The 26,925-nt window shown below is 50.3% G+C and overlaps 2 protein-coding genes across 14 annotated transcripts in view; both read left to right on the top strand.

Moving 5' to 3' along the window:
- The first annotated feature begins 989 nt into the window (after positions 1-989).
- Positions 990-18,010, top strand: LOC131488957 (neurogenic locus notch homolog protein 3-like). 2 transcript variants are annotated; one of them, XM_058690754.1, is made up of 12 exons: positions 990-1,760; positions 2,319-2,406; positions 3,189-3,297; positions 6,937-7,002; positions 7,934-8,035; positions 10,787-10,979; positions 11,351-11,487; positions 11,836-12,060; positions 12,399-12,540; positions 14,951-15,074; positions 15,442-15,576; positions 16,335-18,010. In XM_058690754.1, exons 1-12 carry the CDS (start codon positions 1,597-1,599, stop codon positions 16,671-16,673), a joined length of 1,824 nt encoding a protein of 607 aa, XP_058546737.1. In that variant the 5' UTR covers positions 990-1,596; the 3' UTR covers positions 16,674-18,010. The 2 variants fall into 2 exon arrangements, with proteins under 2 accessions (XP_058546737.1, XP_058546738.1); XM_058690755.1 differs by lacking the exon at positions 16,335-18,010 and having other exon boundaries at positions 992-1,760; positions 15,442-16,282.
- Positions 18,011-18,305: 295 nt separating this feature from the next.
- Positions 18,306-26,925, top strand: part of LOC131488856 (multiple epidermal growth factor-like domains protein 6) — a 61,909-nt gene continuing 53,289 nt past the window's right edge. For 10 of the 12 annotated variants that reach the window (XR_009250307.1, XM_058690727.1, XM_058690735.1 and 7 more), the window contains exons 1-10: positions 18,306-18,607; positions 18,710-18,856; positions 20,649-20,775; positions 21,481-21,620; positions 23,144-23,347; positions 23,958-24,107; positions 24,316-24,495; positions 25,206-25,322; positions 25,854-26,003; positions 26,196-26,411. Coding sequence is in view for 11 of the 12 variants with exons in the window: in XM_058690727.1 (XP_058546710.1) it covers positions 18,448-18,607; positions 18,710-18,856; positions 20,649-20,775; positions 21,481-21,620; positions 23,144-23,347; positions 23,958-24,107; positions 24,316-24,495; positions 25,206-25,322; positions 25,854-26,003; positions 26,196-26,411 (1,591 nt within the window). In the remaining variant the exon portion in view is untranslated. The remainder of the gene's footprint in view (positions 18,608-18,709; positions 18,857-20,648; positions 20,776-21,480; positions 21,621-23,143; positions 23,348-23,957; positions 24,108-24,315; positions 24,496-25,205; positions 25,323-25,853; positions 26,004-26,195; positions 26,412-26,925) is intronic. The other 2 variants (XM_058690720.1, XM_058690750.1) reach the window with 2 other exon arrangements.

Raw genomic sequence — 26,925 nt, 5'->3', positions numbered from 1 at the left:
AGGTGCCCTCAGTGCAGGTGAGCCAATAGCAAGGTCAGTGAAATAACAGCCATGACATCTGGGTTCATGCTGTGTGTTGGGACCTGGGCCTCTACCTGCATTCTCTGTTAGACCTCTTGTCAACTCTGCATACGTACAACTAACCTCGCTTTTCAAATGAGGACACTGGGGTTCAGAGAGTAAATCACTTGGCCAAGGGCATGCTGTCTGTATCAGGTCCAGGTATGAACCCAGTGCCTGGCCTTCATCACTGCTGGGTCACTGCCCTAAAGGAAGCATCTGGGGCACACACCGCTGGCCTTCCTCTTCTGGGGTTCTCTAACCTACACTCCTCTGTGTGTGTGTGTGTGTCCCCTCCCTCCACCTGCATGTTTTCACTCTCTCCCTTACCCAAGTGAGGCTGCCTTTTGTACACAGCCTTTCCCCCCCAAGTTCTCAGTGATCACTCCCTTTCTTGTCCCCTCATCCTTATACTCTGCCCCTTGTCTTGGCCCTGGAATCACATGCAGTCTGAGTGGTTTTGTATGTCCTAGTGGGTATTGTTTCTCTCTGAATTGTCTGCCTCTCTGGGCCTCATGTAAAGCAAGTACTTATAGTTGGCTTTATCAAATGAAAATTATATAAATCTTATATAATCTTATAGCATACCTATAGCATACATAAATATATGCATTTATATATTTGTTTAATATATATTTAATATATAAATTCATTTATTGTTCACAACTTTTCATTTATTGTTTCATTTATTGTTTTCATTATTGTTTTTCATTTATTGTTCACAATTCTCCAAGGTAGGTTTCATGCCCCAATAAAACATGATCAAACTGAGGTGGACAGAAGTTACCAACTGGTAGTGGGTGGAAGACCTGGGATCTGACCCAGGTCTGTCTGTCCCCAAGCCTGTGGATTTCCCTTGAGAACCCGGAGTCTCTTGGGGTCACCCACAAGGATTTGCTGAGCAGTTCTGAGGTAAAGCTCATGCAGCTCTTCCTTGGGTCTACAGTGCATCAGTTTTCAGGGACAGAGGGTTGGCGTCCCAGCACTAAGGAGGGGCTGCATATCAGGCCTCATGAACTGCAAGGGGACCCCAGACAGGAGCCCTGCCATACCTTGACCCCTGCCTGTGCCAGCCCTTTCACCAGGGCATCAGGGTGACTCTGGCCAGTCCTGTGATCTCTCTGAATCCCCACTTCCCCACATGTAAATTGAGAGGGTTGACCAGATGAAATGTCAGCTCTATTATCTTATGATAATAGAGCCTCAGGGCACTTCAAGTGCCTGAAATTCTAGAAGGTAAGGGTGACAAAAAAGTCACCAGGTTTCATCAAAGCATCAGATTTCTGAGGCCTTGGGTGGGGGGCTCTCAGCCAACCTGGTGTCCCTGTTACATCTGTGCTTTTCTCTCCCTATGTCTCAGGTTGGCCATGTGTCCAAAAGAACTATCATCCTCAGCACCAGCCATGGCACCCCATGTCCTCAGGGAAGACCCATTTGTTATGACAGTTTCTCAGTAATTGCAGACTTTTGTTCAAGTAACATCATCACAGGAGAAGGCCCAGAGCAGAAGGACTCTCTAGAGGCAAAAGGGGAGCAATGCCCTCACACCAAGCCTGTCGCTCCTCTCTTTTGCTTTTCACAGGGACAGCTGCCCTCTGTTACCGCAGTGGGGCCCTCTGCTACCTTCTGTGCCTCATTGCCTGCCTGCCAGGCCAGGACTCCATGGCTGGGAGCAGCCTGCAGTGCTCCAAGGACTTTCAGTAAGGAGTGGACACCCTCGTGCCCCAGGAAGAGAGGGAAAGGGCAGGAAGGACAAAGCAGCAGGGCGAGTGGTTGGGAGAGACCAGGGCTTCCTGCTCCCTGGAAGAAAGTGGTCCTGTACAGGTCCCTTCTATGGTGGCCCTGAGTGTGATGAGCTCCCAGGGGCATGAGTCCAGTAGCCTGGTGGTTGATCCCCTGGAGCCTACCCAGCACACAGTCCCTGGATTTCTAACCTCAATCACAGCCAAGGTGCAGGATAGGTACCAGAAGACGTGGGCTCTAGACAGGCACTGTTTCTCTCCTGCCCTATGACCTGGTGAATCCTCACTTGGGAAGTGGGGCTGGCCATCACATGATCTACCTTCCCACATTCACTGTTAGCAGCTCTGGCTGCTTGCAGCTTCTCCTCAGACCAGATGGCAGCAGACCCAAATGTACCCAGGCCAGGTGTGAAGGGCCTCGATGCCATCTGCACTGCCATTGAGGCCCAACTGCTCCCCGGCTTCCAAACCTGCAGGGCCTCTCCTCAGTTGCTCAGATTCCTTTGGCTTTTGCAGCTACCTTGGTGGCAGGACAGCTCAGCGGCCGTGCCTCACCAGAATCTGCAGCCGGCTCCCAAGACTCAGAGAAAGCAAAGACTACCAGGTGACCCCGGGGGAAGGGCAGCTCCTTGTCTCAACCATTCCTGTGGGAGGGGGCATGGTGGTTATCAAGAAGTCCCCAGAAGAGGCTAAATTTCTCAGGATCAAAACAAACGTGTTAAAAGTAAGATGGTGATGCTCTCCTTGGGGAGACACCCAACACTCCTTTCTCACTTCTGACCCAGTGCCCGGGGACTTGCCCAGCCAGTTCAATACAAAAACAAATATAACACACCTCTACTGTGGGGATTAAATGAGATGATACCTGTGAAGTGCTGGGAGGTTCAGAGTCACTGCTTCCATGTGACATGCAGTTAACATAGAAACTTTGGAGCTGTGGCACAAATGCCCACAGCAGCCACATTGCACCTCACTCACTTAGTGGGTGTCAACCAGGCACCTACTGTGTGCACCACTGGGTAGAGGACAAGAGTCAAGGCAGACTTCTGTCCCCTGAGAACTGAATCATAGCAACAGCTACAGCTCAAGAAGTTTAGCTCTGGAGCTGCAGCATCCACCAAAAGTTAGACAAGGAGTACTTGAAAACCTCCCTTCAACCATGGATCACAATAATTAATTCCGCCTCACCATGACATATGGAGGTAATGTTGGTGGTAATTTTCTTTTACAGAGAAAATTGGAGGGGCAGAAAAGTTAGGGGATCTGTAAAGACCCTTGGCAAAGTAAGCACCTGAACTGAGATCCCAACTCTCAACAGCCTCTAGGTACAGGTGTTAGTCATGACCTACCTGCCTTCTCAGCTTGTGTTTCCTTGTGTTCCCTCAGTGTTACCTGCCCAGGCAAGAGCCAAAAGCAAAGCATACTGCCCATGTCTTCTGCCCTCTGGGCTACTTCTTCATAGACAGAGTCCTTAGCTGCCAGCCTCGCCCCACAGGTAGGTGAGAATGGGCTGGGGCCCCGATGCCACTGGGGAAGGACTGGCACAGGATGGGATCAGAGGGTTTTCTGCTTGAACTACATCCCCTGGAAGCCCAGGTAGTCTCTGAGGGACAAAGTCTGGCTACTCCTGGGCACCGAACATGCACTCATATGGCTTGGGGAGAGTGAAATGAGGCAACACAGAAGGAAGGAAGTTTGCAGAGTGGTGAGGAGCATGGACTTTGGAAGACAGTTCAAGTACTAACTCTGTTCCTTACTAGATGTATGATCTTGGCAGAGTTTTACAGTTCTTAGTGTACAGCACCTGCACAGTTAAACTTATCCCTAAGTATTTCATGTTTTGGGATGCTATTATAAAAGGAATCGTATCTTTTATTTCAATTTCCAAGTGTTGGTAGCTAGTTTTTTTTTTTCAATTTGCTTTTTATTTGTGACAAAATACATGTAACATAAAATTTAGCATCTTAACTGGTTTTTAGTGTTCAGCTTAGTGGTATTAAATACATTCATAATGTTGTCCAACTATCACCACCATCCATCTACATAGCTCTTTTCATTTTGTAAAATTGAAGCTCTATACTGATTAAACAATAATCCCCATTCCCCTGTTCCCCTAGCCCTTGGCAACCACCATTCTACTTTCTGTCTCTATGATTTTGACTACTGTAAGTATCTCATGTAAGTGGAATCATACAGTATTTGCTTTTTGTGTGACTGGCTTATTTTACTTAGCATAGCATTTCCAGGGTTCATCCATGGTATACCATTAGGTCAGAATTTCCTTCTTTTAAAAGACTATATATATATATATATATACCACATTTTGATTTTTCATTCTATTGATGGACACTTGAGTTGCTCTAGCATTTTCGCTACTGTGAATAATGCTATGAACATGGGTGTACAGATATGTCTTTGGGACCCCAGCTAGTATTGACTTTTTTTTTTTTTAATTTTTTTTTCAACGTTTTTTATTTATTTTTGGGACAGAGAGAGACAGAGCATGAACGGGGGAGGGGCAGAGAGAGAGGGAGACACAGAATCGGAAACAGGCTCCAGGCTCCGAGCCGTCAGCCCAGAGCCTGACGCGGGGCTCGAACTCACGGACCGCGAGATCGTGACCTGGCTGAAGTCGGACGCTTAACCGACTGCGCCACCCAGGCGCCCCCAGTATTGACTTTTTTTATATTGACCTTGCATCCTTCAATCTTACCTGCTTCATTTATTTGTTAGAGTAACTATTTTGTGTGTAGATTTCATAACATTTTCTCTTCATGCAATATTTTATCTTTGAATAAAGACTTTTTAACTTCTATCTTTTCAAGCCACATGCCTTTTTATTACCTTTCCTTGTCTTATCATGCGGTCTATGAATTCTAGTACTAGTTTGAATAGAATTGGACATCTTTGCTCTGTGCTAAATCTTAATTGGGTTGAGGAAATCCTCTTCTATTTCTAGTTTGCTGAGAGTTGTTATCATGGATGGGTATTTAATCTTGTCCTGTCTTTTTCTGCACTGATTGGGATGAGCATATGGTTTTTCTCCTTTGTTCTGATAAGATGATGAGTATCATTGTTTTTTGAACGTTAAATTAACCCTGCATTCCCGAGATAAACTCCACATAGTTCTGATATTTTATCCTTTCTACCTATGATTGAATTTGATTTGCTGATATTTTGTAAGAATTTTTGCATCTATGTTCATGACAGATATTAGTATTTTTCTTTTCTGATTTTTGTCTGGATTTGATATCAAAGTAATACTAGCCTTATAAAATTAACTTCCAATTAGTACCTACTCCTCTATTTTATGAACCAGTTTATGTAGATTTGGTATGAGTTATTTCTTAAGTGTTGTATAGAACTCAGTAAAGCCACAGGGCCTAGAGTTTTCTTAATGGAAAGGTCTTTAATTACAAATTCAAAATTTTAATAAATTTAAGGCTATTCAGATTTTCTGTTTCTCATTGTGACAATTTGGTAATTTAAATCTTTCATGGAATTTATCTGTTTATGTTGTAGACTTATTGTCATAGAGTTTTTCATACTATCCCCTTACTAACCTTTTAACATATCATCTGCAGTGATTCTGTTTCATTCCTAATATTGGTACTTTGTGTTCTTTCTTTTTCTTTTTTTATTGATTGGTCTAGTTAGAGCTTTATCAATTTTATTTATCTTTTCAAATAACTAGGTTTTGGTTTTATTGATTTTCTTTATTTTTCTATTTCATTGATTATCATATCCTTCCTTTTACTTGCTTTGATTTTAATGATATCCTTTTTCCAGCTTCCTAAGGTAAAAACAGATAATTGATTTTCCACCTTTATTGTTTTCTAATATAAGCATTTAGTTTACAGGCATTTAAACCTAAAATTTGTATCTATGCACTGCTTTAGCTATATCTCACGAATTTTATGATGTGGGGTTTTTATTATCATTAAAGTTAAAAAGTTTTCTAATTTCCTTCTGATATTTTCTGACCAGAAGATTATTTAGAAGTGTGTTGTTCAATTTACAAATATTTGGGGCTTTTTTAGATGTCTTACAAATTTCTATTTTAATTCCATAGTAGTCAGAAAACATACTCTCTGATATTTCAATCTTTTGAAATCTATTGAGACCTTTCTTATGGTCATATGTATGAGTCTGGGAAGGTTATTTAAGTTTTCCTTAAACCTCTATTTCCTTATTTCTAAAAATGGAGTTGATAATAATGCTGACTAAATACACCTGCTAAGTAAAGTCATATGTAGAAAGTTCTAAGTAAAGGCTCAGTAAATGGTAGCCACCATACTCAGAAACAAGTTGTTCCTCACATGAGCGGTGGGCACTCTGGCACCTCATCTCAGAGACAAGAGCTCTGTCACTGCCCAACTGGCTCTGCTGCCCATCAGTAAGGAGGCTCCTCTGGTTGGCCACATACACATGCAGTCCCCTGTTCTCCCTCCCTGTCCAGCTTCTGAATGTTCTACAAGCCCCATAATTGCCTGAGTTCTTAGTGGGAGCAAGAAAGGCAGACAGAGCAAGCAGGGGAGAGGCCTGTGTGGGGCCATACTTCATTCCAGAACCCATAAATGTCAAGTGGAAAGAGATAGAGAGGTCTTCTTGCCCAGCTACCTACCCATCCCACCGCTAACTCCTGCAATCCTTTTGTCTCCCATCCACAAAGACATTTAGGATTGAAATGAGCATGAGAGAGAGAGAGAGAGAGAGAGAGAGAGATGCTCAGAGGACCCTATCTCACTCAGCTGTGCACAGATGATGCTATCACTGTGCAAGGGTGGTTTGGAGTGACAAAGAACATGAGACATAGAGGGGGCCTGAGGGAAAAGAAGATAGGGAGAAATAGCGTACACAAGAGAGTGCCAAGGCCCTAACAACCAGGCCTCCCAGAATGGGGAGGCCAGAACAAGGGAACCAGGAGCTGGATCCAAGGTGGATCCCTACTCCCATCAGCAGCATGCACAGGGCCACAAGACAAGTGGGGTTCTAAAGGTCAAGAAGGGAGTATCTCAAAGCATACATCATTTTTACTTTTGTTAACTTTAAGACTGTATATGGTTTTGTTTTCAGCAGTATTTCCCTCCTTAATTTTCTTCAGGTTGAAAATGAAGTGTATTTGTATTTCCAGGGCACTGGCCAAAGGACAGCAGTGGAAGAGGAATGGAGGGAGAGCCCCTGCACCTGCGGGCAGAAGGTAAACAAGGCTGACACTGAGGGTGCTGACACCTGCGTGAGCAGGAGTGGTTTCTCATCTTTATCCCTTCCCCTCTGTAAGGATACTGCCCCTACCTTGAGGTCACCCAGCCTCTTATCCACCTGCTCTTTGATGTATATTGTGGGGCAGGGCCAGGGCTGTGGGGGAGCCCACTGAATGCATGGGACACTTAGGAGACAGAGCCACTCCCAGGGGAACTAAGAGGGCTTGCCCATCCATCAGTGTGAAGCAGCCTAGGGAAACACATGGCTGGACTAGAGGCAGGCAAGGACCTCAGTGAAGTGTCTGGCTGCCTGGAGAGGGACCATAGATTGCACTGCAGTGACAGGAGGACTAGAAAGGCACAGTGGGAAAAGGAACACAGCTGACATGGACCTCTTGCCAGCCCTCCGCCCACCCATGTTCTGCCTCACACACTCTTCTTGAGCACCTGCACGTACCAGCCACTGGGCCAGTGTTAGGGTCCCTGGAGCTCACTGTTAGAAGACAGACAGACACAGGAACCCCCTAAACTACAGTGTGGAGAGTATTGAATCAAAGTAAGGACAAAGCCATCGAAGCTCAGACAAAGGTACTGGCAGTCTTCTTGGCAAGGGACCCAGGAGGCTTCTTGGAGGAATAGACATGGGAGTCAGGCCCAGAAAGTGCACAGGCTCAGTCAGTCAGTCACGGAGGGCAGGGAGAACCCTTCGAGCAGAGGAAGTAGCTTTTTGGAGAAGCAGAGAGCAGAGACTTTGCTGCTCTGGTCTTCTCCCTGGCAGTGATGCTACCCCAGGACTCTGGGCTATAGATTGCGACAGAGGCCAGCCTGGTCTTGGGCCCCCAACTCACCACCCTAGGGCCTGCAGACTCCTCCCATGATGAGGCCCTGAGTCCTGGTGGGACCCACCCATATGGCTTCCCTTCACAGGCCACTTCTGCCCAGATGGTGCCATCACCATGCCATGCCTGGCCAGGACCTTTGAAAGCAGGAGGGAGACACCCCACCCCAACACCAGCTTCTGCTCAGCAGGTCAGTTCTGAATTTTGTCTGCTGTTTGTACAATGGGAAGAGTGAGTTGCTGACTTTGCTGATTAGGTGCTCATCCAAAGTCTACCATACATACTTCATGACGCTGACTATAGCCAGCAGCATCTCCAGGCCCTGGTAGAGGTGAACACCAGGAAAGCCCCACTCAGGATGCAGCAGGCGCCATCAGGCTACCAGGTCTGGGAGCCCCATGTTGTCTTTGCTCAGCTGGGAAAATCAGGACATGTGCAGGAAGTTCAAGGCAGCCCAAATTGTTCTACATAGAGTTTAAAGACAGAGGGGTCATGTGGCTGGGAACCACTAGCACTGAGCCCATGGAGAAAAGAAACGAACAGTTTAAAAGTGAAGAATGAAAGTGCTGGTAGGCACAAGGGAGGAGTGGTCAGGAGCCCAGACAGAGAACACCATGTGGGAATTGGGACACGTCCAGATCTGCTGTTGATGGGCTATCAGTAGGTTCCTTGACCTCTCTAAGCCTCAGTAGTAATATTTGCCTTATAAGGCTTCTGTGGGCATCAGACAAGACATCTATATAAAGGACCTTGCACTGAACCTAGCACATATTGAGTGCTCGGGAAAGAGTTGCTTCTGACCTCATAATCACCGCCATCAACAACGTCCCCTATTACCTTGGAAGAATGAGTCTGGGGCAGAAAAGGGGTATTTGTCAGGTCAGACCACTCAGTGTCCTGAGGGAATATTCCCCCCCTCCCGCCCCAGCACTACCAGACGCACCACCACAGATCACAACGCACTGTCATGTAAGCGCTTGTGACAGCCAGTGGTGGTTGAGGAGAGCTTGTGACCACCCTGAGGATGTAACGATTTGGGGGCTCAGGAAGCTCACTCGCTCCCCAGGATCATCTAATTTTGGCAGCGAAACCAGGACCAGAACCCAGGTGTCAAGACAACACAGGGCTGATGCCCTCCCCTGCAAGCCCGGGCAGAGTTGAGGCTCCTGAACTTCAGCCCCACACACAGTGCTGTATGGGATAGGAGGGCACCCGCCAATCCAGCTGCTGGCCTTCGGACAGGGCCACTGCCATCAGCGATAATGGTGTGTGGTGTTGGGGGGCCCTGAATACCCAAGAGACCCACCACATCATGGGCCCTAGGCCACTGCTCCCTGCACACAATAGGTCTCACTGCCCGCTTGCCTGTCCCTTAGCCCAAACAGTTCTCTCCCCTTGCCTGCAAGCTCTCCACTGCTTATTCTTTTAGTGCTATCTCCAAAAGCCAATACAGGATTTCTCCAGAAAAATATAAACGGCCACAAACATCTTCCTGCTTCCCATTTGTCACAACTCTGCAACAGTTCTGAGCACAAGTTTACTTGCCATGGGCTGGGTGACACTTGAGGCCCCTCCAAGCTCTGACATCCTGAGTCTGTGACTCATGGAACACAGTACAGGTTTGACCTGGCAGGTGAGGAAAGGCCCAAGCATAGTGGGGTGGGGCTGGAGCACCTCTTGGGTGTCAGACTCTGCACTAAGTGTTCTCACATGTGTTAGCTCACATAACACCATCGAACACCACCGATTATGATCTGGGGCTCATAATCCCCTCTGAACTTCAGAGGTCAATTAAGTGGCTTGGGTCACATAGAGTGAGGTCACAGTGCAAACCCACATCTGTCTCATTACTTTGTAACACCCCAAGAATGCCCTGAAGTCCACATGGATGGATGTTGGATGGTTTTGAAAGGAAGAGAAAGAGGCAGGGACAAATTCCTCACAGCCTCCATTTTGCCCAATTCTGAGGCTGTTAACTGGAGACAGGGCTGGATCCCTGGTAAGTGGTTCAAGGAAACAGATTTCTGTGACGGAGCCTCTCAGCTACTTTTCTGTGAAGTTCTGAAGCCACCAACTCCCTGGGCCATTCCTCGGAGCCATGGAGGAAAGTGTGATGCTTCCTCTGCAGCCCAGGGCCAAGACCAGCCCCCACCAGAACCAGCCCCTGGAGGATAGGGCCAAAGTGGGCACTCAGGTGAGATAGCTGAGTAGGAAGGAGTCATTTCCTCTGCAGGTCCCAGGAGTTGGAGAACGAGGAGCAAGGGTCCAGCAGCATCACCCGTGGTCACACATTAACTCCCCTACTAGGAGCCCCAGTTCCCATGTGAGGACAGAGCGAGGGCAGAGGCTGTCCCACACTGAGACAGAGCAACAGAAACAGCAGAACTAGGGAAGTGACCCAGCCTCCAAGAAAGTGAAGATAGGTCTGGTGTGAGCCACAGCAGCCGGAAAGCTTCCTTTCTCCCCAGGGTGTTGGAACTGTGATGCTGTGATGTTGAAACTAGGACTCACGAAGACTTGCCGGGTGCCCAGTACTGCACAGGGGCTCTGTCACATTGCACAGTGTTGTCACAGCAAGCCTGGGAAGCTGTGTTGTTGTAATCCCATTTTATAGAAAGGAAGATGGGAGTTTGAGAAGCTAGGAGACTCCCTGTCATAGTCGTCTGTGGGCGGTGCTGCTGAGGCAGTGGGAGCCCCCTGAAACCTGCAGCACTGAGAGAGCAAGGAAGCCACTGGTCTCTGCATGGAGAGGAAAGGGCTCCCCCCCCACCCAACTCTGCACCTTGGTAAATGCCGATGGCAACCCTCCTCCCTGCACTCCCAGGCCCACAGGAGGATCAGACCCACCAGGGCCTGGGAAGCATTCATTGTTTTCCTTTTGAGGCCAGCAAAGCAGGTGCTTCGGAGAGAACTGCAGTGATGTGGGCTGTTCTCTCCCCAGTTCTCAGCCAGTGTCTGCAGTGCCCAGCGGGTTACTTCTGCCCCAACCAAGCCACCCAACCCATCCCATGCCAGCCAGGCACATTTAGCCCGAATCCAGGCCAGGATGAAACCACAGACTGCGTTCCATGCCCAGCAGGCAAGGCCTGTACCCAGGCTGGGCTGACTCAGCCAGATGCAGAGTGCACACCGGGGTAAGGAACTTTGATTTCTCAATGATATAGAGGTGACTGGATGGGGGCTCAGAGTCCTCCCCTTACCATCGTTCAGGAGTCAGACCCTCAGATTCAGGTGGGGATTCAGCAAACATCCACCCACCTCTGTGTCCTGGGAGGGCCCCTGCCTCCCCATCAGGGCTCAGTGTCACTCCAGCCCCAGGCTCCAGGACCCTCCCCAGGAGCACCGGGGCCTGAGCATGAGCTGGAGGCAGCTAGGTAACTCCTGTCTTTCCCACGGGGAGAAAGGGGCACAGGGAGGTTACTGCAACAAAGCCACAGAGGCCAGCAGGCACAATGGGATTTCCCTGTGATTACCCAGGCTGATGGGTGCTCCTTGGTTGTCATAGGTATGTGTGCCCTGTGGGCTCTTCCAGCCCCAATGCTCCCACCCATGCCTGCCCACCCGGGACATTCAGCAGCCGCAACAACCTCTCTGACCTGTCACAGTGTGAGGTCTGCCCCTCGGGAGTAGCCTGTCCTAGGGGTGAGTGAAAAGGGGGAAAGGCAGCCTTGCTGCCTATTGGACCCTGCCTTTTTGGGTGAAGAACCATCTCCACTCCTAGGCAAGGAAGGCCAGGAAAATAGACCCTGACCCATAACCCTTTGTTTTCGCACAAAGATCATGGTTCACCTCACTTAGGGTGTCCGAGGATGGGACCATGAAGATCATTGCGTTCCCACCATGCTGCCTCAGGTAGCCTTGGGCCGCTGCTGACCTAGATGCCCCTTTCACCCAATGCCAGGCCCCAGCCCATGTCCCTGCCACTTACCAGAGGGATGTAGCTGGAGGGGGTGCTGCTCCTCCGGGTCTAATTCAAGATTGTGTTTTCAGGAACTGGAAGTCCAAACTGGCCCCCTATCCCCTGTCCAGCTGGCCATTATTGCCCTCTGGGCACCAAACGGCCGACCCAGTTCCAGTGTCCCCCAGGCACCTGGAGTAACCAGACTGGACTAACAGCAGTCGAGGAGTGTGTACCTTGTCCCAGGGGCTGGTTCTGTGTCACTGGAGCCCAGCTTCCCTCAGGGACATGCAAAGCTGGGCATTACTGCCCACAAGGTGAGTGGGGCCAGGGTCTGCTCTGCAAGGTCACAGGTGAGTGCCAGAAGAGAAAGCCATGAGCCAGCCTGCCATACTAAGGTTAGATTTCAAGAGAACCTTCCTGAGAGTAGGGCCAAGACTGCTCAGCTGCTGAGCATCCTGACTGGGGATTCTCAGGGTATGAGTCCAGACAAGGCTGATCCCAGGTGAGTGGCACCCCCTGCTCCCTGCCCCTTCCCCAGTGGCCTCTGTTGAGGAACTGTCCCCAGGCAGTAGGGTGAGAAGCTACTGTGCCTGCATAATGCAGCCCTGGCCCCCCTCTTCCCTCCTGAGACCCCTCCTTCTTTCTGAAACAGGTACAATGTGGAGCACCCAGTTCCCTTGCCCAGCAGGCACCTACAGCTCTCAAGCAGGCAACAGCCAGATGGAAGACTGTCTGCCATGTCCCCCAGGAGCCTTCTGCCCCCGTGGTGCCCCCAAGCCCGTGCTCTGCCCACGGTAAGGGAGGCTGAAGGGTATGGCCATCCTCAAAGTTACCACATGTTTATTAAGTACAGGCCGAAGCCTAGCACTATGCCAGGCATCGAGGGATTTATAAAGAGAGATGAGGGTCTGGGCTGCCTTAGGATCTGATAGCTTTGTTAAGATAAGACATAGGAACTGAAAAGGCAAGGGCCAGGGCTGAGATGCAGGGTGGCAAATTGGAGTGGGACCCACCCCCACCCTCATGGCCTTAGATGTTGAAAGGGAGAGAACTCACTCTGGGCTGGAGTCAATGGGTAAGGTGCCCACACCCCAGTAGAGAAGCTGCTTCAAGAACAACACACCCCAAGGCCAAGCACTCTGGAAGCTAATTCTGGCTGACGTCTTAGCAACGATCATTTGGCGCTCTGGAATTCTCTCTGTTGATTTGACTGGTTTATGAAGATGTGCCCCTTATTCCTCTGGTCACGGAGTAAACTTTAAGAATTTTTCTTATTTTGAAAAAGTGATACGTATTCTTCACGTAAAAAGTGAAAACAGTAACCAAAATAAATTTCAGACCAAATATAGATTTCCATGTAAAAAACAAAACTGTAGGGGAGCCTGGGTGGCTTAGTTTGTAAAGCATCCAACTTCAGCCCAGTCATGATCTCGCAGTTCCTGAGTTTGAGCCCCACATCGGGCTCTGTGCTGACAGCTCAGAACCATGTAGTCTGCCTCAGATACTGTCTCTCTCTCTCTCTCTCTCTCTCTCTGACCCTCCCCTGTTCATGCTCTTTCTCTCTCTCTTAGAAATAAATATTTTTAAAACTTTTTTAAATAAATATTTACAACCAGAGAGAACGTGGAAAAGAAGCATGACATGAAAGGCAGAAATAATTGAGGAAAGACCACAGGATCTGAAGGTAGTTATTTCAAGCTTCTGTTCAACAGCATCATGAGCAAAGTTAAAAGGCAAACAACCAAGCAGGGAGATGTTTTCAATATGAACGTCAGGCCAAGCATCCATCTACTTACTGCCTTATTATATGAGGGCCATTACAAATCACTTACAATAAGACAGAGACAGACAGACAGACAGACCAACGATAGACCACACCAACATAAAAACATAAACAAAGTAGAGGAACAGACAACTTTTTGTTTGGTTGTGTTTTAATTTATTTAAATTCCAAGTAGTTAACATTCGGTGTAATATTAGTTTCAGGTGCACCATACAGTGATTCAGCAATTCCATACATCCCTCAGTGCTCATCATGACAAATGCTCTCCTTAATTCCCAGCACCTGTTACCCCATTCCCCCCCACCCCAACCCACCTCCTCTCTGGTAACCATTAGTTTGTTCCCTATAGTTAAGAGTCTGTTTCTTGGTTTGCCTCTCTTTTTTCTCCTTTGCTCATTTGTTTTGTTTCTTAAATTCCATATATGAGTAAAATAATATGTTATTTGTCTTTCTCTGACTGACTTATTTTGCTTAACATAATACTCTCTAGCTCCATCCATGTTGTAGCAAATGGCAAGATTTCATTATATTTTATGAAGTAAATATTGAGTAATATTTTTGTGAGGTAAATATTGAATAAATATGGAGTAATATTCATATATATATATACACATATTTACAAGTGTTAATGGACACTTGGGCTATTTCTATAATTTGGCTATGTAGATAATATTTATAACATCAGAGTATATGTATTCCTTCAAAGTAGTATTTTTGTATTCTTTGGATAAATACCTAGTAGTGCAATTGCTAGATCATAGGGTAGTTCTACTTTTAACTTTTCGAAGAACCTCCATGCTGTTTTCCAGAGTAGTTGCCCCAATTTGCATTCCCACTAACAGTGCAAGGGGGTTCCTTTTTCTCCACATCCTCACCAACAACTGTCATTTTTTGTGTTGTTGATTTTAGCCATTCTAACAGCTGTGAGGTGGTATCTCATTACGGTTTTGATTTGTATTTCCCTGATGATCAGTGATGTTGAGCATCTTTTCATGTATCTGTTGGCCATCTGTATGTCTTCTTTGGAAAAGAGTCTATTCATGTCTTCTGCCCATTTCTTAGTTGGATTATTTGTTGTTTCAGGTGTTGAGTTTTATAAGTTCTTTATTTATTTTGGATACCAACACTTTATCAGATATGTCATGTGCAAACTTTTAATAGAAGGATGATCAGCCTGGTTTTAAAACCTCTCTTGATACACTGTCCCATCTAGGCCACATTTAGGGCCACACCTACCACATCCTCAGCATAACCCAGGGGTTTACAGCCAGGGTGGGACTTGGCCTTTAAATCAGGAGGGTGAGGCTGGAGACAGTGGTGGTCTCCTGCCCTCCATAAATGGTGACCCCATGTGGCTGTCACAGCTCCTCCCCAAGAAGGCTGTGGGCACCCACACTCCTTGCTCTCTGCTTCTTTTCCAGGGGAACCTCCCACCAGAGTCTGGGTGCAAGGCTGGCTGTGGCCTGTGTGCTTTGCCCTGCAGGTCACCACTGCCCTGAGCCAGGCACTGCTACTCCACAGCCCTGTGGTGCTGGAAGCTTCTCTGTAAGTGTTCCCAGAACAGACTCCATCCCTTAGAGGGCTCAGAAGGGGGAGGATCCTAAAGTCAGGCAAGTGGGGAGGTGGCTAGGTGCAGCCTCCATCCTGGGTCCCTTTCCTCCAGGCATTGGAAACCTGCGGACCAGGGCAGGTGCTCAGAGAGTACCTCAGTTTTACTGGCATCTGCCCTGCTCTGAGCCCCTCCCATGCCCTGCCCTCCTCAGAAGGAGATGTACACAATAGCCTGGGGTCCCAGCCAGCAGCATTCTCAGTTCAATTTCACATGTATTCTGAATGCCTACAATGTGCCAGCCTTGGCCCAAATGTTAGAGGAGTGGAAAGAAACCAACCTTATTGCCAATCCTCCTTCCAGGGTCCAGGCCATCTCTGGTGCCAAAAGTGCTCAGGAGGAAAGCTCTGCAATCAGACAAAATTGGCCCGCCCCATAGCATGTCCACCTGGGCACTACTGCCCAGCCCCAGGCCTGCTGACCATCCCTTGTCCCATGGTGAGAAGATCCCCTCAGCCCTCCTGGCATCTCTTCACCTGTGCCTGCAAAGGCTCTGGAGCCATCGGCCCTGTACCGGTGGTTGGGGTGGAGGACACTCCTTCACTGTGACAAGGCCACACGCCAGCCTTCTGCCTCCTGCCCCACTCTGATGAGGAGCACTGGACCACTCCCTTTCTCAAAGCTGATTTCTGATAGTGGTGTTAGACCAGAGGTCACAAGGGGCACAGCAACCCAGGCTTGTGGAAGGGGGAGGGATGCAGGGAGAGGGAGGGAGAGGCTCGGGAGCTGAGAGATAGAGACTCAGGTGGAGCTGCCAGCGGGGGGGGGGGGGGGTGCTGGGGGGGCAGCCTTTGTTCTCCAGGCTCCAGAACCCTCCAGCCTCCCCCACCCCCCACTGTAGCCATGGCTCTTCTCCCCAAGATATACGCACCTCTTCAAATGACCTGATGTCCTCTATTCTCTCTTCCTGCCTGCTTTTGAAACTGCTGTGAATTGATCACATTCCTCACTGGGTGGGTGTTTTGCCATCAAACACTGTTGGTCTATCAAAAAGTAAGTCCCTCTCATTCGTGTGTGTGTTCTGGAGGCTCATTCTTCAAGCAGGCCATTTTCTCCTCCCCAGCACTGTGGTGTCCAGGGTGAGGGTGGAGGGGCCCCGCTCTGCTACCTTCCTAGCAGAGCAGCCAGGCTACCCAGGCCTGGAGCCCCATTCTGGCCTCCAGGTCCTTGACATCAGTTCAACGTTCTCTGTTCAGGGCACTTTCCGAGAGGCCCCTGGGGCAGCACGTGTGGAAGACTGCCAGCTGTGCCGCCCTGGGGCCTTCTGTGGCAGAACAGGCCTGACTGAGCCCCAGGGGCTATGCAGTCCTGGGCACCACTGTGGGCCTGGTTCCAACACCTCCTCTCCGGTGAGTGCAGGCCCTCCTGGGCCTAAGGGAGGCAAGGCTGGCCTGAGCTCAGAGGCCTGGGCTGGAGTCAGGGGACACCAGTACCTACCTTTAGGGCTCATGGCCTCTGGGGGTAACAGAGCAAAAATGGTGGGATGTTGCAGAGACAGAGCCAGTAAAACTGCAACCATTAAACATGGCCAATAAAAATGTGGAAGGGCCAAAGTATTTAATATCAGTTTCCAGCTTTTACCTAAAAAGCCACCAAATACAAATAAGTCATCAGTTAGGTAAAAGCACAACAGAGCTGACAATTAAGACACATGAACCAAAGCTATTTCTATACAATATGCATCTACTAATCATCAAAAGTAAACACAGTTGCTGAGGCCCTAAGAAGACACTGCTGAGGGATAGAGTCCATTTCCAGTGGGCTGCACCTGGGCCCAGGCTGCTGGACAACAATCGTGAAACATGTTGACAAGAGCCTCAAGGCAGTTTGTACCCTTTGATGCAATACTCATGTGGGAAAGAACATAAAAGGGGAAAAAATGTCATTCATTTAAATACGTTTAAAGATGTTCAAAACACCACACATTTTAACAGCAAAAACACAACACAAAACAACACAAAGGCCCAGTAATAGGAAAATATCTAAGCACAGATATGGAATACCATCCAGCTGGATAATAGGTGACAGTTAATAATAATGACAGATAGATATACTGTCAATACATAGATGACTGAAAGATGATACATAGGTAAGAGTGAGAGAGATAAGACCGACAGACAGATGTGCCTTACCACAAGTGTAGCAGCACTTTCAGCAAATAGGCAGAGAAGTGGGATTGTTTAGGCTACTCAACATTAAAATTTATTTCATTTTTCTGAAAAGTTAGACTCCCAGAGCATTTCCCAGAAGTGAGTGTAAGTCAGGTTGATGCGTGTAAATGAGCAGGAGTGCACTACTGGCTGACTGAGGCAGGCCTCCTCACAGAGGGGTTCAGAAGGACTATGAGGGAGCCCAGTGGAGAGAACCCCCTTGTTCTCAACTTTTAAAATTCAACTGGACCCTCTTCCTCTAGGAGGGACTCCCCTTTGGTGACCTCTGCCCTGCTGGCCATTTCTGCCCTGCTGGCACCAAGGATGCCAGGCAGAGGCCCTGCCCAGTTGGCACCTGGAATGCAGAGAGAGGGGCACAGGATGTGAGCTGGTGCCTGCCCTGCCCACCTGGGTTTTTCTGTGCTGCAGCAGGCCAGGCTGCCCCCAGGGGCCCGTGTGCACCAGGTGAGGGCATCCATATCTCCCCCGATGGCCTGGCAGGAAAAGCACCAAGCAGAGGATGGTCAGGTCTGCCACCTGGGCTCTGGCCCTAGGACCCTCAGCTCCTGAGGTAGAGACATGTTAGCGAGAGCTTAGGGGAAGTGTGCCCAGGTCAGTGAGGCTCGGCTTGGCCTTGGAAGGCAGGCTGGAGACTACTAGGTGCCCCTTCTAAATGGATTGTTCCAAGTCCTGAGGCCTAGATGAGGGGGAAGGAGAAGGAAAAGAAGGGCCAGGGATGAGGAAGGACAGTGGTGTTCCAAAGGCTAAGGAAGAGTCTTCTGCCTGCTTGGCCCGGGAAGGCCCATCACCTTGTCTGTGATTGGGACAACACTTTGACCTTCCCCCAAGGGCCTCTGGATTGGGGGAGGGGGGTTCCATGTACAACAGAATATCCATGGGTTCACTGGGGAGTGAAATTTAGGTCCAGATGGATGAGACGCAGGCACTCTGCTCCACCATCCTGCCACCCACCTCAGCCTCCCTTTGACTAAATGGTGAACACGTATTTGAAGATGTACATTCAAAAGGACCTAGTTAATAGCTCATCTGGGATATCCACAGAGCATGTTGCCATCAAAGCTGTTATTAGTGTGGCAGGACCCTTATGGATGGGAAGGCAAGTAGCATAGCCCCAGCACCAAAAATTAGACCAGCCTGAATGCCTTCTCTGCTTCTAGGATATTACTGCCCAGGAGGGGCGTGGACCCCGACACCTCTCAGTGGCCCATGGGGAGATGGTGGCTCTGTGGGCCACATCTGCCCTGAAAGCTCACAGGTGGCCACATCCCAGACAGATGGGCATCACAGCAATGGCTCAGGTACTTGGGCTGGCTCAGAAGGCAGACCAGAGTTGCTATGGAAACCATCTACAACACAGGGTGGGCAAGGCCACAAACTGACACAGATGCTTTACTTTCCAGGCCAAGAGAGCCACCAGGAGAGGACCTGCCCTCCCAGTCATTACTGTCCCCAGGGCACTGGCCACATCCCCTTTCCTTGCCCTCAGGACATGTCCAGTCCATGGAAGGGCCAAAGCCCAGCCCAGAGCTGCTGGCTATGTTTTGCAGGTGAGGAGACAGAAGGGAGCAGTTGGGGTTTCTCCTGGAGAGTCAGGTCAAAACTGTGTTTTGGGGCCTGGGGAGCAGCAGGTCACTGGAAACCTCTCTCTGATGGCCTAGGGTACAGGAGGCCCTGGGAATGGTGGTCAAGGACAGGGCCTTTGGACTGGGCAGAAGTCCAATGGCTCTATTCCTTGCTGTGGGAAATCACTTAACTCAGTTTCTCACGTGCCCAATAAGAATACAGAATATGGGAATTTGTATTATTGAGGTAAAAATTAGATACTACAGTAAATAAATGCTTACCTTGACTGAGGCAAAGAAGTGGCCATAATACAGAAGAACAGGGCCATGGAGGAGACAAAGGGCTTGGCATGGTCCTGGGTAAGTGAGAATGTGTACTCAGTGACACTTATGTCATTGGCCCAGAAGTGACAGCATGGGACTGGGCTTCTTGCAGGGCAGGCTGAGCAGTGGCTCCATCCAACACCCTGCTTCAAAGGGTGGGAGTGTTGGGAGCATTGCAGGCCCGACCTTGGCTGTACTTCACTCCCCAGGGCAGCATCAAGAGACCTTCTGACAGAGTGAGTTAAGTGTGGGGCTAGATAAGGGCAGCTATGAGATCACAAATCATGGAACCTCTGGGCTGGGGGAGCCTCAGGGAACAGGACTTCCTTCCCTGTCCTTCCTCCAGTGACAAGATTGGGCCTGGCTGGTGACCCCACTGAGGTCTTGTGTCTCCCAAGACCCTGCCATCGTGACCTCACTGCCACCCGTGCAGGTTCTCTGTGGCCAGGGCCAGCACGGAGCTCATGGGCAGCACTCTAGGACTGTGCTGTGGGATGAGCGCCAGCCCAGCAGCCCCTGCCAGACAGCACCTCTACCCCCCACCCCACCGGTTCAGGGGGGGTGCCCCAGGGGTGAGATTATGGACCACCTCCCAACCCCAGACCTCCCTTGTCCAAGGACAGCCCACAAAGAGTGGCCACTGTTTATCCTCCCCCTTGTGACATCAGTGTCCTTAGGGGTGTGGAAACAACTCTCATGCAAACTGTAAGACCACAGATGTTTAAAACTCTGTTACTCTGTCTTCCTCCTTCAACTGCCTGTTGCTGGTACAACATGCACTGCACGTGTTTCCTATGCTCACACATGCACGCAGATGTGTACACATCATGCTTCCACAGGCAAACCTGCCAGCTTGGGGGCAGTGACAAAACCAGGATCACACACTACTTCTTTTTCTCTTCTCCTAACTTCTCCTATCCTTCTTCTTAGAGTTTATTACCCATAGATTATGTGCTCCATGAGCTAATAAAGTGTCATAATGGTGCAAATAGAAATAACAAACTTGGCCAAGATGGGAACAGGCTTCCAAAACAAGTGTCCCAGAGGCCTTCATTCAGTGGCTCAGACTCTGCTTCTCAAGCTGGGTGTGGAGCCCCCAGTCCTCCTGGTCTGTCCTGTGCCCACCTTTCTCCAGAATAGGCCAAATGCTGCCACCCCTGTACTTTCTCCTCACCTTTGCAGTCTGCCCAGATAATTTCTGATTACATCTCTGTGCCCCACCCCCACACCTGGGGTCCCACCCACTGTCCCTGTGATGAGCCAGGACTGGACAGGACCCTGGACTGGAGCTTCCTGGGCAGTCAAGGGTGATGTCACTCCAGTTTTTAATCTCTGCTACTGTATTTCAGGAAATGTCCTCTGCAGAGGGTGGGCAAGACTGGGACTACTGAGTGATTGGTTTGGGTGTGGGATGGGCTATTTTGTGATCCCACCTACTTCTGACTTTGGGCAGGAGCTGAAGTCACCCACCCTGACAGAGGCATCCATGCCATGGCAGGGGGCCCCTGCCCTCCAGGCCACTTCTGTCCAGTGGGCACAGCAGTGCCCCTGCCTTGCCCTGTGGGTACCTTCTCAGATCGGTGAGTGCCACTGTCCCCAGGCCTATGGGGGTAAGCCCAGAGCTGTCTTCCTCCTGGTCTTCTGTCCACTTGGACCATCTCACTGGCAGCATCCCTCCACCACAGAAGGACATCAGCCTCAGAGCAGGGCTTCCACTTGACCTGTGACCAGCATTATAGGTAAAGGGAGTTTTCTTATCAGAATAAGGGCAGGCGATATGGGCTGCTGGGAGCTTGAGAACATTCATACCCGAGAAAGAAAGGCCATCAGGTATTCTGTGCATCTGCCTGAGTCTAATTTGAGAGTAGAGTCCCATCTTCCCACGTTTAGGAGCATCCCAGCCCCCAAGAGAAGGTACTCAGGGCAAGGGGACAGCTGTGGAGCCAATGGTTGAAGGGCTGGTGGATGTTCTGCCTATTGCTGCCAGACGAAAAGGTCTGTGGCCCTAGACAACTGAGTTTGAATTAAGATTAAGATGGAAAAGGACAACTATACCCAGACAGCTATCTTGGGGAGCAGCAGGGGGAGAAAGAGAAAGAGAGCCCTGTTGAGCTCTCCTCCAGGCATCTTCCAGAAGAAACCACCTGCCTTGTAAGCAGGAAGAATCCCAGGGAACCTAAAAGCGGAGAAATGAAAAGGCAGCTCCAGAAATGCATGGTCCCTTGCCAGGACGTGGCTACTCCACCTGGTCCCACTGATGCCCAGGTTTCTCTCTGCCTCTCCAGAATGTTTCTCACCATGGCATCGGAGTGCCTGTCCTGCCCCTTTGGCCATTTCTGTGGTGCATCTGGCCTCACTGCCCCCTCTGGACCCTGTTCACCTGGCTACTTCTGTATGGAAGGAGTCTCCTCCCCAACCCCAGCAGGTAAGGGGTCTCTTAGGACTGGTGTGGGCCCTGCACTGGCCCAACGCCCAGAGGTAGATGGGCACTCTGATTATGGGAGGTGACTGGGTACGGGGCAGTTTGAGGACAAAGGGGAAGGGTGTGAACAAGCGGGCCTGGAGAAGATCCTTGGCCGGAGTGTTTAGAGGTCTGACTGCTATTCCTGGACCCACTGGCCTCCTGTCCTGTGCCTGTAGCAGTATTTCTCATGGTTGGCTCACTGCCCTCTGGACTGTGGTCATTGGGCTCTTGTCACATCTGTGGTTCTGAGCCCACCTCAGTCCCACCCAACCTCCTAAATCAGAGCCCCACTGACCCAAAGATGGAAACGCCATATATTTTCAAGAATGTGGGCAGGGAGAACCTGGGGGCTTCCAGAGACCAGCCAGCAGGTTCCAGAATGGTACCCTTTGAGGAACCCAGAGGTGAGCTGAGTGTGGACCTCATCTCCCATGAGGGCCAGAGACAGCACCCGTGGGGAGGTGGAGCACAAGGTAAGCTCACAGGGAAGACCCTCTGCACCCATGTTCTCAGAGGATACCCTTTATTCCTTGGGAACTTCTGAAGGGGAAGGGGGATGGTACACACAGCACTGAGCTACAACTTTGGTGAGGGCCATTGAACCTAGGCCAGGGCCTTAAAGTCCCTCTTCTCAAGAACTTCCATTTGTCCAAAAAACATTTGAGGCAAAAACCCAGTTCCAGGATGGAAAGTGAAGTTCTGGGGAGTCGGGTGGGCAGCAAGAGAGCAGGAGTCATGACCCCAGTGTAGGGACTTGGGGGGGGTGGCGGTTATAGGAGGCACAGGGTTCTGCTCACAACCACACATGAAAGCAATGCTTTCTAAATCCATTTTTTAAAAAATAAACACTCACGTTGTGTGTCCTCAGAAGAACACAAGGGGGAATATAAAAAAAAACAGGCTTTGAGTCTGGGCGAAGCACGGAGAGACGCTGGTCACAAAAATCAGTTACCATTCCAGGATGCCATCCCCACTAAAAATGGGTCATTATTCCTGCCCACCTACGAAAGGGGGATTTTCTTTTTCTTTTTACTTTTTCTTTCTTTCTTTCTTTCTTTCTTTCTTTCTTTCTTTCTTTCTTTCTTTCTTCCTTTCCTTCTTCTCTTTCTTTCTTTCTTTCTTTTTCTTTCTTTTCTTTCCTTCTTTCCTTCTTTCTTCCCCTGACCCTGGGATCATGACCTGAGCCAAAGTCAAAAGTCAGACACTCAATGAACTGAGCTACCCAGGCAACGCGAAAGGGGGATTTTCTGAGGCTCAAATACACATGCATAAATATATAACATATATATAAATCATATATTCTTTGATCTGGAAGATGCTATATAAATGTTAATTATCAGCATTATTTATTTCTAAAATCCTTGAACCTCTGCCCCAAACCCAAGTCCACATTTGGTCTTGGTGGCACAAGTCACCCCAGGCTCCGTTGTGCTCAACAAGTGACTGGGCCTGCACTCCTCACTTAGCTTCCTTCCTTTCTTCAGGCCACGCAGAGCACGGGGGGCCCTGTCCCCAAGGCCACTTCTGCCCCAGTGGGACCAGCCTTCCCCATCCTTGCCCTGCTGGCTCCTACAGCAACCTGACTGGCCAAGCATCCTGCTTCCCCTGCCCTGCTGGCTATTACTGCCCTGAGAACATCACCACTTACAGCGGGCACCCCTGCCCCACTGGCTTCTACTGCCCCAGAGGTGAGTGCCTGGGCCACAACTCCCAGAGGCAAGGCTGAGCAGCAGGGGCTAGTATAGGTGGCAAGGGTAGGGGTGGGGCTTGGTGCTTGCTGCTCTGTAAACTGCAGCAGCAACCAAGGATCACACAGATGTTCACTGCTGAGACTGTCCCACCACCTGTCCCAAAGGCCCAGGGAAGGACTGGACCTTTCACAGAGGCTGAGCCCAAAGCAAGAGGCCTTGAGCAGCAAATTTCATACAAGTGTTTTGCTTTACCTTTAAAATTCATGAGAGTTTTACTTTCTACTCCATAACATAATCCCATTGGCTAAAAACTAAAGATTTAAGATTACTTTACCAGTATGTTACAAATTTGGGGCCACATGCTTTTCAGCAAAGTTCACCACCAGGAAAATGATTCCTGCAAACTCTATGGCTTTGTGGACCCTGGGCCCGGGACCACACAGCCTGGAAAGCCAAACATAAGCTATTGGTGAGGCAGTGGCTCCTGTGGCTCAGGCCAGGAATTTGCCAGGACAGGTCCTACGAGATGGCACCAGGAGCAGTGAGTGGCATCGTCTCCGTAGCCTTGAGCCCAGCTGGACTCCCTCCTCTGAACTTTGCTTTTCAGGCACCAAATATGCCACCCAGTTCCCCTGCCCTCGGGGCTACTACAACCCAGACCCAATGACCCAGAGCCTGGACAGCTGCCTGCCTTGTCCCCCAGGCCACTACTGTGGGCAGGAGAATCTGACCCAGGCCTCTGGACCATGTGATGCAGGTGCGCTTCCCAAAGCACCCTAAGAAACTCCACCTATCCCCGTGCTTCCTACTGCTGTCCCTGGACCTGGGGTGACCTGAACTATCTCCTGGAACAGCTACTGGGAGGAGTAGGCTTGCAGCCTGGGTGAGCTCAGCCTTTGACCCCTGGGGTCCCCAACAGTCCTCTTGCCCCACTGCCTGCCTTTCTGTGCTGATCTCCACCCCAGGCTGGTTCTGCGTCTCAGCAGCCTGGACCGCCCGCCCCTTTGACCTGGACAACTACACCAGTACCAATTGCCTGTGTCCAGCCACGGCCACAGGGGGGAAGTGTCCAGCTGGATCCTTCTGCCCTGAGGGCAGCTCAGAACCCATGCCCTGCCCACCAGGCTCTTTCTGCGCCACCTCTGGTAAGGACCCAGGAGCCCTCTCTGGCCACTGTGCTATGACCCAGGCTTAGAGATGATTGGGAGAAATGGTAGGAACCCACCTTGCTCTTACCAGCTGTGTGGCTGCAGGCATGAACCAATATTTCCCTCTATAAACTGAGAACTGATGTCTGTATCTGCCTGGCCAGGTGGTGTGCTTGGCAAGCCTACAGGAAGGTCTGTGCTAACATAAACTTGCTGCCATCATGGTTGAGTGAACACAGGTGGGTCATTGCAGAATACCAAGGGAGGGCAAGTCTCTCTGCAGAGGAAGGAGCTCGGTGGCCCCTCACTTATGCCCTCTCATGAATCCCCGTGACTGAGTGACATCCTGAGCACCTGCTGTGACCAAACACTCCCAGTCACTGAGGACCCAGATATGAACTAGACTCTTCCTGCCCCAGCCTCTGGCCACCCTCAGATGGTAGAGCATAGTGAGGCCAAGACCCCAGCCTCTGCTCAGATCTCAGCTCTGTCTGCTACTACTGACAATGCCTCAGGCCCTCTGTGAGATGAAAGTGGTATCCCTGTCACAGGGTTGGGTAGAGGAGAGAAAGAGACAAAGCGCTGGGCATAGGCTCAGCCACTCATGCAACTCCCAGTCCTCCGGGGCCAGACACTGCACAAGGACCCCTGTCTGTCTGCATAAGGAGGCTACTCAGCCCCAGCTTGGCACCCCCTCTCGCCCCCAGGCCTGTCCACACCCAGTGGGCCCTGCCAGGCTGGCTACTTCTGTGCCAAAGGAGCAGTGTCCCCAGCTCCAGAGGATGGGCTGACAGGGGCCCCCTGTCCCCCAGGAACCTTCTGCCGTGAGTGTCTCCATGGGCCCCACTCTCAGCCCTACTCGGCCTCCTGCCCAGAAGGCTGCTGACAGATCTTACTTCTCAGTTTGTGTCTGGACCCTGGGGCAATTGGGAAGAAGCCAGAGGGAAAAGGGATGCCGTAGATGGTCCATCCCAAGGCCAAGGAATGTTGCAGTGGGGAGTAGTTAAAGTCACTTGGGATGTTTGCTGTGATTTGAGTTGTTTGCTGTGGACAGCTGAGAACCGACAGCAGTGGCCTTGTCGCATCAGGAGTCTCATTAACTGTCAGTGTATGAGCCCACATGATGATCCTCCAGCAGCAGGTGAAGGGCTTGAGTCTCTCCATGTGATATGGAGGGGCCATGGAGCTGGGCTTCAGGGAAGTTGGCAGAGATGGGTCCTACAGGCAAGGTCACCATGGGTCCTGCCCCATCTCTGAGGCTGGGCCCACACCTGTTGCCCTTAAGGAGCCTACCCCCTGGACCTGAGGCCTCCCCTCAGCCAGGCCATGGCTTTGCTGCCTCCCTGTGTCCTCAGCTGCAGCATCACACAGGCCAACACCATGTCCCGCTGGCACCTTCTCCGGCCTCCCAGAGCAGACCATGCCCTCTGCATGCCAGAGCTGCCCACGAAGCTTCTACTGCAAGGAGGCTGGTCTACAGGCCCCCAGTGGGCCTTGCCCAGCAGGTGAGAGGCAGCAAAGATCTTCAGGTGCAGGGAAGGGGGACAAGGTCTGGGGGGGAGAGTGACCCAAGGGCAGCTGTCTGGGTCCTGGGCTCCACAGCACAGCTCTCAAGGCCCTTGTGGCAAGAGACCCTGTTATGTCTAAATGTCTCAGGGAGAGGATAGTCCTCCTAAGTGTCCCTCCCTCCTGGCCAGGTTATTACTGCGACTCTAGTGCTGGGCCCATCAAGGACTTCAGCCTATATCCTTGTCCTCAAGGCTATTACTGCCCCCTGGGCACAGCCATGGCCACACACCACAGGTGCCCAGTAGGTACATACGGCCCTCGGAGAGGGCTAAGGAGCATCGCTGAATGCCAGCTGTGCCCTGCTGGGAAATTCTGTGCACTGGCAGGGCTCGCGGCACCAACAGGTATGTCCTGGAGGGCAGAAAAGGACTTCAGCACAGGGTGGGCTTGATTGGTGGGTCCCAGAGCAGGCTGAGGAGGAGATGCTTCAGGGGAAAACTATATGGACCTGGATCACTGGTAAAGATGGGGGGCAGAGCAGCAGGGTGTTGGGCAAATATTCCACTGCCTTCCCAAGACCCCTTACATCAGAAACACTGTGTCCCCACATCCCACCCCAGAAAGTCAGGAGGTATGGGGTCAGACCTCAGTGTCTAGTTTTAAAAAGCTTTCCAGGTGATAGGGCACCTGGCTGGCTCAGTGATTGTGTCCGACTTTGGCTTAGGTCATGTCTCACGGTTCCTGAGTTCAAGCCCCATATCGGGCTCTGTGCTGACAGGTCAGAGCCTGGAGCCTGTTTTGGATTCTCTGTCTCCCTCTCTCTCTGCCCCTCCTCCACTTGCTCTCTCTCTCTCTCTCTCTCTCTCTCTCAAAAATAAATAAACGTTTAAAAAAATTAAAAATAAAAATAAAAACATT

The sequence above is a fragment of the Neofelis nebulosa genome, chromosome 1 (genome assembly GCF_028018385.1).
Source record: "Neofelis nebulosa isolate mNeoNeb1 chromosome 1, mNeoNeb1.pri, whole genome shotgun sequence".
Lineage (NCBI taxonomy): Eukaryota > Metazoa > Chordata > Mammalia > Carnivora > Felidae > Neofelis > Neofelis nebulosa.
This window is presented reverse-complemented; position numbering and strand designations above follow the sequence as displayed.

Excerpts from the sequence above, each read along its gene's own strand:
- LOC131488957 (XM_058690754.1), top strand. The coding sequence starts at position 1,597 with ATGCCCTCACACCAAGCCTGTCGCTCCTCTCTTTTGCTTTTCACAGGG. Across the intron at positions 7,003-7,933 it reads CCTGCACCTGCGGGCAGAAG|GCCACTTCTGCCCAGATGGT; the intron begins GTAAACAAGGCT and ends TTCCCTTCACAG. Across the intron at positions 15,075-15,441 it reads GTGGTGCTGGAAGCTTCTCT|GGTCCAGGCCATCTCTGGTG; the intron begins GTAAGTGTTCCC and ends TCCTCCTTCCAG.